The sequence below is a fragment of the Lygodium microphyllum genome, chromosome 29, assembly GCF_053477565.2.
Source record: "Lygodium microphyllum isolate KBCC chromosome 29, Lygodium_microphyllum_v1.1.10, whole genome shotgun sequence".
NCBI classification, from domain to species: Eukaryota; Viridiplantae; Streptophyta; class Polypodiopsida; order Schizaeales; family Lygodiaceae; genus Lygodium; species Lygodium microphyllum.
Genome location: NC_141163.1, coordinates 58,601,253 through 58,614,579, shown reverse-complemented (window position 1 = coordinate 58,614,579; position 13,327 = coordinate 58,601,253). Strand labels below are relative to the sequence as shown.

General features: G+C 41.8%; 1 protein-coding gene across 4 annotated transcripts in view; it reads right to left on the bottom strand.

Moving 5' to 3' along the window:
* LOC148010678 (uncharacterized) overlaps nucleotides 1–13,327 on the bottom strand; it is a 304,057-nt gene that overhangs the window by 222,342 nt on the left and 68,388 nt on the right. For all 4 annotated transcript variants that reach the window (XM_087672005.1, XM_087672007.1, XM_087672006.1 and 1 more), the window contains exons 2-3: nucleotides 2,336–2,454; nucleotides 1,899–2,063 (exon numbers count right to left, since the gene is read on the bottom strand). In XM_087672005.1, the coding sequence (XP_087528131.1) occupies nucleotides 1,899–2,063; nucleotides 2,336–2,454 (284 nt within the window). The remainder of the gene's footprint in view (nucleotides 1–1,898; nucleotides 2,064–2,335; nucleotides 2,455–13,327) is intronic.

Sequence of the window (13,327 nt, the reverse complement as noted above, 5' to 3'; positions counted from 1 at the left end):
GAACCACTTATTATGGCCAAAGGGTTAAAACCTAGTACTTTGTATCCTTTGAATGCTTCTAGTGTAAAAGATAATGTTATAGTTGTCATTAAACAACCATCTACTTCTTTATGGCATCGCCATTCGAGGCATATATTAGTCATTGGAATGAAAGTTTTGTGTAATTTAAACTATCTTCCTATCTAAAATCTTCTAATCTTGGTTTTTATGAGCATTGTTTAGAAAGCAAACAATAATGTCACATGAGAGAGGTTATGGGAGTAGAAGATTAAAATATCTTGATTTGGTTCATAATTGGGCAGAGCACTGTACTTTGTTGCTTATATAGATGATGTGACAAGGAAGGTATAGGCTTATTCTCTTTGCAAGAAAAGTGATGTGTTTGATGCATTTCAAAAGGTCTTGGCATTTACAAAGAATTAGTCAAGTAAGAGTGCTTGAGGTCTAGTAAGAGTGGAAAGTACATCTCACATGCCTTTGACAAGAGGCAAGAGCACAGAGCTATTAGAGGTGGTAGACAAGCAGCTTGGGAGGAGCCTAATTTTCAGTTGAGAGGGTACGAACCTTGTTTGCTATAGAGTCTAAATGGTCCACTAATTGACTTACATTCTCTAGGAGGTAAGAGTAATGAACTATCTTACGATTGATTGATTTTATGTGGAAAATTCGGTCTACAACAATGAGGCTTGTTGGCATTCTTCCAAGCTTTACATCCAAAGTATGCACTTTTCCCTTATGCTGGAGAGTGACCTCTTTGTCATAGGTATTAATCATTGCATGGATACAGTGCCACCAAGGCATACCAAGCAAGATATCACAACCCTCCAAAGTTATAGTGAAAAGGTCTTCACTATCCACATAACTTTGAATATGCAACCAAAGCTTTCCAATGATGGGTGTGATAAGTTCTACTCTTTGGAAGCATTAAAAGATATAGAGCCACATGTGATGCAGGCAATGGTAACTAACCATACTTGTTCCATGCTTCCATATCCGTATGCCTGTGTGCATGGAACATGTACGGACAAAACTTTGCTCCAGAGAGACACAGAGAGGAGAACAGATGCCCTCCCTGAAAAAGCCTCCTCCTTTGCAGCAAGTCAGAGGGGGAGGAGAGAGTTTGATGCAGATGGATAGCATAGAGGTTACACACGATCAAGTCAGAGGGAGGAGAGAGAGTTTTGATGCAGATGGATAGCATAGAGGTTACACACGATAGCATAGAGGTTACACACGATCAAGTCAGAGGGAGGAGAGAGAGTTTTGATGCAGATGGATAGCATAGAGGTTACACACGATCAAGACACAAATAAGTGCCACAAAGGAGCATATCACACAAGAGCTTATTTCTGAACTCAGGTAGTAATTAGAGTTACCATGGATTATTCACACATGGCAAGCCCCAGACAGCAGGGGGGCGATGGTTGAGGAGGATGGATGGATCGATTGCACAATCACCCATGGAGGTGGGAGAGGTGGCCACTTCAAGCTCATACATAAGGTTTTTAGGCACTGCAACAGTTGTAATATTTTCCTACCAGGAATCTCACAATACAGCCAGTATAAGGAGGACACATCATGCAATAGTTGGACTATAGTGTGTAGGTGTAAACAGCTGATTCAAGTGTAAGAAATGCCCTTCTTGCACAGGATGCTATAAGATGTGCAGAATGGGGCTTCAATGTCATATATTTCTCTTGCGAACTGCACATGTATGGGCATAATGCTGATTGTTTTCTAACATGTACACATAGAATATCGTATGCTATGAAAAATGTACTAACTATCAAATACCAATCATCCCTGATGCTTAGCACAGGTAAAACCAAATAAGAAAGCCCCTAGACTTGAAAGAAGAAACTGTTTTGGCAGAGTTGTAATACAGATAACTACTTCACCTTCTTTGTTCGCTTCAAAGCAAGGCGACTTTGCCATAGCGCTTCATGCTGCCAGATGCAACGAAGCCGGAACTTCTCAGATCTCTTATAAAGGGTTGACCCTGCTTCCAGCAAGCGCGATTTGTGTGAGACAAGTAGCTCCTGCACATGAAGCAAGTATTCTACCTGCAAATGTCTCAGTAAAATCCATGAGAAAAACAAGTTTAGTGTGCGCATGCAGTCAGAGTTTCACTACAATAACCTCCCCTGAAAGACATATCCATCAAAAGGTAGAACTAGGAAAATGAGTAGAAACTATTATCAAATCATGATTAGACTGATGCAAAAAGAAAGTGGTATGATTACATAGAACAGTTTCACCTATATAGTTTCTCAGGTGCTATCATTTTGAAGGTTAATATTCACATGTGAGTTTCATAATAGTCAGAAAGCCTCACCATAAGTTGAGAGAGACGAAAAAGCTTGACAAAATTGGCCTCTGTAAAATTTCGTGTATCTTCTCCTTGAATATCACCAAATGCAACGGTGTCAAGAACGCTCTCCAACTTATTAATATCTGTAATCCATTGTCCCATCAGAGGTAATACTACTGCCAATGACATGATCCTAAAGTGGCTCTCCCTGTTGGAACTGAAGTGAGAAAGTGCTGTTGACATGAGAATTTTACACCAAACGACAACAGGCATGAAATGTTTGGACAGAAAATATATGAAATATGCAAATTTTTTAAGAACAGAAACATCTTATAACCAGCTAGCTGCTTGTAAATCAGCAATCTGCTATGAAGAGAAATAGAGGTGTTAGAGATTTGGTCATCCCCTGGATAGGCACAGGCAGTGTACAGTCATTCTAGGGAAGATTTATGCATTTCTGAATCAGATCAAACAGTTTAGAGCAGTTGCCAGCTGATCACAGCAATTTTGTATTGTTTTAGTGTGCAATCACTAGCCAACCCGCCTTATTTTATTATTTAGCCTACGTATAGGCTAACCTGACTAGGGTCGCAAATCATTCAGTTTTGGTGTGTGCAGGTTGAGAGAACTCCGGCAGATACATTTGATAACCCCTTGTACAGATCTACTCCCTTTATTCAATATTCATTCACTACAAAATTCTGCATTCCACTGTCTCTTTCTTTTTTTCATGATAGGTAGTTGTGTTAATCACGAAAAAAAATATACAAGATTACATGATTGGAAGATGCAGGATGACTCTAGGCCATCATGCATAAACTCAACTCTCTTTTACAAACAACACATGAAAGGAACACCAAGGAGTACAAAATCAAGGCAGGTTCACTAAAGAGACTGCCCGACGCCAAGGTACCGAATCCTCTACAGACAAAGTATGGGCATGCTGAATAAGATCAAGCTGCCACTGAAGAAGTCCTTTAAGATTGGCCACATAATTTTGTTTGCCTGAAGCAGCATCAAAAAGGAATGCATTCTGCGTGACCCAAATATGCTAGCAGCCCCAAAATCTAAGAAAGTGAAATAGAATCTTCACGTGAGGTTGCAGCGGACCAAAATGTAAGAAAGGAGAAGCCAAACTTTTTGGGATAAGGGACAAGAGATAAATCAGTGACAGGAAGATTCCATTGCAGTAGTACAGAAAAGAAAGTTGCTGTTGGAAATACCTTGGCGGCGAAGAGCCGAAGCAAGGGGAAGACCACCCACCAACATGCACCAAATGCATACCTTGCATTTGAACGGCGTCTTGTTATGCCATCCTTCCATGATTGTGAGCTTCCACCAAACTTTAGTTTTGTGCAATCCCCAAAGAGCATTAGCTTTAATGGTCAACCATGAATGATCTTTGATCATGAGGAGGTAAATCTGATTAACTAAGGAAGATTGTAGACTTCAGTGGCCTGCAGGGTTCCAATCTTGCCAAGGAGAAGTAGAATCCAAGACAAGAAAAGGTTGGCGGTCCTATAAAAGTCTGGAGACCTTGCCCCAAAGGGCACGAGCCACGAGGGACATGGAAAACACACCTAACTGTGTGAAAAGACACGAGCATGCATTGAGGCAGGAGAGTGGCATCAGCCACCAACACCAATCCAAGGCAAGCCATGCAATTAAACTTAGGTTTGTCCTTTGATTTTTCCTCCCATGAGAGCACACGAAAAACTGTGAGATTTTCCATTTGAAAAGAATTAGTAGCCAATCTATCCTCAGCCAAGTGCCATTGTACCTTGCAAAGCACCATTTTCCATGAACATACCAAGTGAGAGAGAAGTACTGAAATAAATGTAGAGAACTGAACATCAATATCAGGACATGCCACCAAGAACCTTGAATCTTTATATTACCCTACCAAAGGCCGTGATCTTCAAGAAAAAAACAGGCAATGACTGTCCAAGGTTGTTGACCAATACACATGGACTGCAATAGCAACCAGCGAGGGGCTGTCATATAGGTCTGCACATCCAAAACAGTCCTGCTCCCCATGGATTTCAATGTACAGACATGATTCCAAGATATCCATGATATAACAGCATGCACTAAGTCTTTCTTCCATAGCATAAAGCAAAGGTGCCAAGTGAGATCCCTCAAAGCCACATTAGTCCAAGGCAGCAATGGCAAAAAGTAAGTGAGCATGGGTATGCGTATGGGCGCACGATTATGTTATTTCTACTTGGACATTGTATTGGGCATGCCAGACTCTTTGGGCACCGTCCATTAGCTTTATTGCTGTTTTGTGCTAAAGCAAACTCAAAAGCTAAAAGCTTGCTATTTTGTAATTTGGGCTATTATTTGAGCTTGAAGATGATTAATACATAAAATACATGCTTTGTGGAGCGCTCACACAAGGCATGGGGGGGAGATTGCACCCAATTGGTCTCTTGTTCATGTCGTTCATGCTTTTCACCTTGAATTTTGTGCAAAAAGTAGAGTTCTATTGTTCTTGGGGACCTTCCAGCATTCACTACGCAAGCGTACAACATCCGATCTGCGCACCAGTGCCAAGCTTGAGATTTCCAATAAACAAATTTGGCTTCTAATTTGTGCCAGATCCACTTGAGCAAGTTTTTAGGCTGCACATCGATGCCCAAGGGATAACAAGATGGCTCATGATATCACCCTACAGAACAAGCGCATCCTGCCATCCCAAATCTGACAAATTGGAGCTCATGGAAGTAATAATAGATGATTTGGCAGCATTGATATGGAGACTCGATGCACATCTAAACAGATCCCAAACATCCAAAGCTTTGCCAAGATTAGTGGCATCCGCTTTTAGAACCATAAAGGTATCATCGGCCAATGCTTGACCAATAAAATGCTGACGTGAAGGAAGAGATAAACCATCCACTTGTTCTATATCAGCAAAATGCAACAACATAGAAAATGAAATGTGTAGCAAGTGCAAAAAGAAGAGGGCTCGGTGGGCAGCCTTAATGAACCAAGTGTGAAAGGGGAAAGGGCTCGGTGGGCAGCCTTAATGAACCGAGTGTCAAAGGGGAAAGGGCTCGATAATGCCACCATTCATCATAACATGGGATGTAGCCCCTACACTGATGGTATAGATTAACCACGCCATACGAGGCCCAAAACCCATGGTTTGTATAAGATCCCCAAGAAAAGAGCATTCTAGAAAATCAATGGCCTTTTCTAAGTCCAATTGCACCAAGACCACCTCTTGATGTGTATGTCATGCATAATCAATGGCCATTTGGGCATTGAAAATATTATTCAAAATATTCCTACCCTTAATGAAGTCATATTGATGAGGATGTACCAGGCCAAGTAGTTGCTTGTGAAGACGATTGCCAATACCTTTGCAAAGATCTTATACATGGTGCCCATCAAGGATATTGGTCTCTATTGCACAAGTTTTGAAGGTGAGGGAACTTTGGGAATCAACTTAATGACCCGTTCTTTCCATGATGAAGGCATGTTGTCTGAATCCCAAACCTGCTAACACATTGCCGTAAGAAATTTGGCCAAAAGGAATGCATGAATTTCGAAAAAGTCATTCATAACACCATCCCAGCCACCAGGGCTTTTATCGCAAAGGCAACTGCAGCAAGACATCCATAATTTCATCCTCCGAATATTGGCATCCAAAGAAGAATGCATATCATGCAGAACCTGATCCTTGACCAAGACACAAAAGACTACACGAACATGAGTAACCTAAGGGGGGCATGCCTGCTGCGAATCCATATGATTTGCAAAGTAGTTCCAACACATACATACAATGGATTGGGGATTTCTAACCATGTGGCCCTCTGCATTATGTAATCTCACCATACTCTCTCCTACAGGGGATGGATGTAAAGCTTGAAAAATTTTATGGGACTGAGAAGAACTATTCCGAAGGGCATCAGTCAAATCTCGGAGCTTAGCCTGCTGATAAGATTGCAATGAAAGTTTAATATAAGTTTGGCCCGCTTAGCTGATAACAAAACCAAGAATGTATCATGGGGAGAATCAAGCAATAAAAGAAGAATCAAGCCTATAATATCCTCTACAGCATGGAAACACTGCCTTGTAAGCAACGCATGGTAAATCCCATAGTGTCCTGCCACTGTCTGGACATTGAGAAGTAGTCTATTAAAGGAGACAAAGCCTTTCAAAGGAAAATCACACAAAAACCTTTCCAAGAGTTGGCTTATATATTGTTTAAAAACAGCATGACTTAGAAAGGATGAGTTGAAGCGCAAGGGCAATCTGCCCAAAAGACCCTGGAAGGCATCCACCAGCTGCCTAATCATATCAAGCTACAAAGGGAAATGATCTGATAAGACATAGCTTTGCAACACTTGCATCTCCAAAATTTTTGGTACGAAGGAATCCTCATGCATAGCATAAATACGGTCCAATTGAGACCATGTGGCTGAATATTGGGTGGAGTGAAATGTAAACCTCGAAGCCGATGGACAAAGCCACACCCAGATATCCTGCTTCAAAACATCCATTGGAAAGGCATTCCAAGCCCAGGTTTTTGGCATATCCATCAGAGAATGCTTTGAGGTAGATTGGGAAGGGTCAACGCATTTATGAAAGTCACTCCTGAGCAAGCGTGGTCTACCCAAGGACAAAGAATCATGAAGTTGATTCCACAAGGCCTGATGATACAATGAGACATTGTGCGCATAATTTTGGAAGATGGCAGCCAACTATGGAGAGAGAGAGGAGAGACAATGACAGCAAGAGAGTGAGCTGAAGCAAAAAGAGAAGAGTGTACTTGCTAGAATGAAAGATAGAGTGAAAGTACAACTTATGTTTAGGTCAAAGGTTGACCTAACCAACCTTCCACCAACTAACTAGAGTTAGGTTTATTTTACTCTAGAGCCTAGTGTCACTACATTAAGTTTCTAAGACACTAGGTGTACACACCTTAAATTGACACTTTAATAAGTGTCCACACCACATAATTCACATTGGGCGTTGCCCATAGAATCAGCAAATTCTAACACCCCCTTACAGTGCCAATGTGATGAAGTACAAGGATGATCAATCACCAAAAGGTAACAAGTTTAAGGACTTTCGAAAAGCCTCAAACTTCTCGCATAGTAGTGCAAGTCTACCCCCCAGGAAAGAATAATGCATGTGACTGAGTACCTTGCAAATATCTGAAGATCTGCTTAATAGCTTGCTAATGTATGGTCCGTGGGCTATGCATATACCTGCTCACCTGAGATACTGCATACTAAATGTCAGGGCATGTGTTGCAAAGATAAATAAGACAGCCAACAGCCTGGCTATAAATTGCAACATTAGACATCTCTTCACCATCATGCATAGACAGCTTTAAGCCTGGCTCCATAGGAGTGCACATAGGTTTGCAATCTTGCATACTAAATTTATGCAACAGCTTATCCACATATTGTGACTGTGACATGATGATACCATGCTGATTTTGGGTGAATTGAATCCCCAAATAATAGTATAGGCAGCCTATATCTGACATAGCAAATGCATGTTTTAATTCAGCCTTAAAATCTACAATCTTTTCTTATGTAGGTCCAGTGAGCAACATGTCATCTACATAAAGAATGATAATCAGCAAGTCCCCCCCCCTCATTCTTAATGTATAGAGTGGGAGCAATTTGGACTATTTTTTAACCCTTTGCTAGCCAAATAAGCATCAATTTTGGAGTACCGTGCACGAAGAGCTTGTTTGAGGCCATAAAGAGCTTTATGCAGCTTGTATACCATGTGCTATTTCCCTTTAACTACAAACCCTGGAGGTTGTGACACATAAACATCCTCATGAAAATCCCCATTCAAGATTTGAAGAGAGAGAGAAAATTCAGGCTGGAGATTGAAGGTTGAGCCTTCTGCATAGATTTTGCAGGTTTGATCCCTAGTTTTTGGCTTCCTTTGGTGCATGTCCAACTTATGTACTTTCCAATCATAATTTGCAACCATAGCAATCACACATCTCACCGTACTCATATGGGATGCAGGAGCAAAAGTTTTTTCATAATCTATGCTCTTTTTCTATGCATAGCCTTTTGCTACCAACCGTACTTTGTACTTGTCAATTGTACCATCAGCCTTGCGTTTGAGTTTAAAAACCCATTTTGTGCCAATGGCCTTTTTGCCAGGTGGTAAATCCACAAGATCCCATGTAGAGTTAGTGGAAATAGAGTCTAGCTCATCCTGAATAGCCTGCATCCAATGTACATCTTGCTGAGCTTTGTCCAAGGAAGCAGGCTCATCATCATCCAATAGTGAGCTCATAAACACATGATCATCACAATCATCTACTTCTGTAAAATCAATCAAATGTGCCCCCCCTGCATCATTTGCTGCATTTCTAGCAGCCCTTCTAGTGCATTGAGGTATAGGAGCATCCATTTTACTCTCCTGGAGAGTCTGTAACAGCCATCTTGGAACTATTTTGGCTGCATTTACAGCAGCCCTTCCATGCTGTACTGCTTCTTCAATTGCATGTGGCAAACCATCATCGATACCCTCCTGTTCGGAGGATATGGTGCAGCAACAGCTTACTGTATTAAGTATGTCCTACCATTTACAGCAGGCACAGACTCCAAAGTAAGTGGCAAAAGACCCTCAAAGACATCACCAATGACATGGATGGCTGGCATTTGAAACTAATTATGTGAAAATGTAGCATTTTCAGCAAATAGGACATCCCGACTAACAAAGACTTTCTTCGTGTGTGGGTCATACAAGTGATAGCCCTTGCTCTCCGAACTATAGCCAATAAATATGCATTTTACAGCCTTGTCATCAAGCTTCCCATGAAGCTCTTTCGGAACATGGGCATAGGCTATGTAACCAAACACCCGAAAGTAGTCTACTTTGGGTTTCTTGCCATGCTAAGCTTCGAACGGTGTGATCATCTTCAATGCCTTAGTGGGTGCACAATTCAACACATGATTTGCACACTGAAGGCCTTCTAGCCAAAATTCATGAGATAGCCCCTTGCTTTTTAGCATACAACGAGTCATCTCCATAAGAGTCTGATTCTTCCTTTCAGCAACACCATTTTACTGAGGAGTCATTCTAGCAGTGGCTTGATGCATAATGCCATGATCAAGCAAATATGTCTCAAAAGCACGAGACATGTACCCCCCCCCCCCTCTATCTATGCGAAGTATCAGCACTTTTAAGTCAGTTTCAGCTTCAAGCTTTGCAACAAGATGTTTGAAATGCATGAACACATCAGATTTTGCCTTCAACCCATACACCCATGTATACCGAGAGTAGTCATCAATAAATATAACAAAGTACTGATGACCTCCAAGTACACGTGTCCTCATGGGACCACAAAATCAGAGTCAATAAGCTGCGCAATGCACCATCCTTTTTGAAGGCAAACCTATGCATCTTGCCCAAAATACATCCCTCACATGCATGAGGAGGTGGAGTCTCCACTGGAGGCAACACATCTACCATATGACACATCTGAAGGGTCATCAAACTCCCAAAGCTCATGTGTCCATAGCGGGCATGCCATAGCTCTGCATTTTACATACCAAGAGAAACAATAGTGACTGCTAAAGCATCATGAGACTGTCTAAGTCCCTTATGCAGGGTGCCAGACAACCTAAGTGCATAATCCATCTCTTTGTCTCTAACAATGCATTTGTCATCCTCAAAGATGACTTGAAAGCCATGCTTATTAAAAGCAGAGATAGACAACAAGTTCTTTGTAATGCCAAGTACAAACAAGACATCTAGAAGCATGAAATCACAACCATCTGCAACAGTAATAGTGACTGTCCCAATGCCACATACATCATAACTGTTGTTGTTCGCACATGTAACACGCTTCCAAGCAGGGGCTGAATGCAAAGAGGTAAACAAACACTTTGACCAATCTCTTTCTGCATTCATTGATATAGTGACCGGGCTTCTTGCAATAATGGCATTTCCGCTTCTTTTTAGCCTTTTCTGTGTCTTGGACAATCTTATTTGATGGTTGTCCAGCATCACCCTTTTGTCGATTTTTTACATTTTGCTTGCCTTTTCCTTTGTCTTTAAACTTGGAAAGCATAGCCACATCACCTGAACGCAAAGCCACATTCTTCCGAGTTTGTTCCTCTTGCAGTAAGAGGGCTTCCAACTCTACAAATATAAGGGGCTGCTGCCCCCCCGTCCCCCCCTCCCCCAAAAGACAACATCAAAGAGGTGTGGAAACCAAGATATGACTCTGGAAGAGAGTTCAGTGTGATGTTTACCAATTCAACATCCTGAATGACCTCATCAATATTGAGAAGGTGCTCACACAAATCCTGTATGTGAGTAAGGTGCTCTATCATACTATCACCTTCATCCATGGTCACATTGGCCAACTCTCTGCAAAGATAGGATATCCTAGCCGCATTGCGTGTTGCAAACATGCGCTCAAGTATATCCCATGATGATTTTGAGGTCTTACAAGACTGAATATGTGGAATAATTGCCCTTTTCACTGACAAGGCAATCAAAGAAAGTGCATGTGCATCTTTTCAGTCCCATTTCTTCCGATCCTCGTTAGAAGGGAGAGGAGGATCAGCAGCAGTAGCAGCACCAATACCAGCACTAGTAGCACCAGCAACCTATCCTTGAGCGTTATGCTGAGGTGTCTAAGGTGCAAGAACTCCTAGTCGCTACTGCAAATCACTTGTAAAATAGTCCCAGAAGTCCTTCGCCACAAGAAGGTTACGGACCATAAAACTCCACAGTGGGTAATTTGACCCATCAAGTTTGTCCTCCTAAGTGAGGACACCAAGGATGTTGCTCTGATCATTATTCTCCTGATGTACCATGTGCTGAAGTATAGAGTATACTCCTCAGAGTACCAAAATCCCCCATGGGATTAAGAAACTAGTACCAAACTATCACTCAAATGCCAAAGTGTACACAATGCTACCCAAATCAGCACTCAGCCAGTAAATTACAACACTATATTGCTGTACCACACCCGCCTTGAAATGTGTGCCCACAAAAGTACAAAATACAGCAACTTAATGTTGATTCTTACCAAAATTTACTGAATTTTTCCAAAATTCTCTGCCTAATCTGACTGTAACAGCAATTAAATGTGCTGTATTGCTTGTTACTTGCCTTGGAGTGCATATCGAGCAAAGAAATTGAAGAAATTTGTACCGTACAATTGGAATTTCTGTAGGGATGTCACCTCGGGATGCGTGTCAACAATGAACAGCAGCTGAAATCTGCCTCGTGATGCATATTGGATCCAAAAAACTGAAAAGCCCCAAATTTTCTTGAACCAATGTGGAAGAAATTGCGCAATGTCTATAAGTTTGGTAACAATTTGCGCAAAGGGTCTCCAATCAGAAAAAAACCCCAAATTTTTTATGGGAATGTCCAAGAAATTGAGAAATTTCTTCGAATTGGTTGTCAATTCAAACTTCGGGAGCAAAAATTAGCAAAAGCCCAAAATTTTTGGGCAAGACGAGCTGAGATTCGAGAAGAGATTGCTGAAATAGACTGGAAATTCTAGAAATTTTGAGAAAAACCCAAATCTGAAAATTAGGGTTTCTGCACTTTCTAGGGTTTGCAGAAAGTGGCGGGCAGGACTGAGAAAATGGTGGGCAGAGCTGAGAAAATGGGAGGCAGAGCTGAAAACAGCAGCTCCTCGGGTTGCGTGTGGGACTACGCGTTGGACTACGTGCAGGGCTGTGCATAGGCTGAAAACAGCAAATCTGGAGCAGATGACTGAGCTGGACAGATCTGGAGCAAATGGACAGATTTGGAGTTGATGGCTGAACTAGACAAATCTAGAGCAAGTGTACAGATCTGGAGTAGACAAGAGACGGCTCAGCTACAGCTCCTCCTCCACTTTAGCAGCACCTCACAGCAGCTGAAAATTCTTCCTTGAGCTGAGAACCAAGCTGGCAGCAATAGGACCTAGGGCAGGATGGCACTAGCTGACTGTGGCTAAACGGAATCCACACATACGAGCTGCTCTGATACCTAATGTTGAAAAATGGCACCCAGCTATGGAGAGAGAGAGGAGATATAATGATAGCAAGAGAGTGAGCTGAAGCAAAAAGAGAAGAGTGTACTTGCTAGAATGAAAGATAGAGTGAAAGTACAACTTATGTTTAGGTCAAAGGTTGACCTAACCAGCCTTCCACCAACTAACTAGAGTTAAGTTTATTTTACTCTAGAGCCTAGTGTCACTACTTTAAGTTTCTAAGACACTAGGTGTACACACCTTACATTAGCACTTTAATAAGTGTCCACACCACACAAATTACATTGGACACTGCCCATAGAATCGGCAAATTCTAACACATAAAGTCCAACAAGCCACAAAATCTCTCCTTCAAAGATAATTTCCACCACTATAAAGTGGCCATACACATCATCTTTTATAAGAACCATCTGAAGTTTCTCGTGCACCACCATAAGGACACCCGAGTAGCGCACTGCTTTGCTACCAGCATAAAAAAGACGAAAACCTTGACAATCCAAAATGCGACAAACCTCATCATGACTTTTGTGCTCAACAGCTCACAACACATACCAACAATTCTCGTGCAAAATGCACCACATGTCATGCTACTTACTGCGAGAACAAATCCCGCGAACATTCCAAGTGGCAAACTACATGATTAAAAATAGAGTCAAGTAGGAGGCTGGCCATGCCTCACTTGGACTTTATTTGCCCGTGCCTCAAGAATTCCATCATCCAACAAATTTGCCATAACCGCAAAAGCATTCTGCCTTAGAGGAGTAGACTTCGAAGTGGAGGGGCTAGATCCATTCGCTAGGGCTAAACAAGGGTATTTGCAATCCCAAGGGGTGATGACCTTGCCTATGCAGTCAAAGGCAAGGCACATCAGCGGGTCCTTAGGACGTTCAATAGACACATTAGCACCTCCCACTGTATTTGCACCAAGAAAGAAACTTCATTAGGAGTATTACTAGAAGGGAATGCAGCCTTCCTTCATGCGTAAGTGCACAAGGAGTCTAGGGGATTGGAGTGTTGAACTT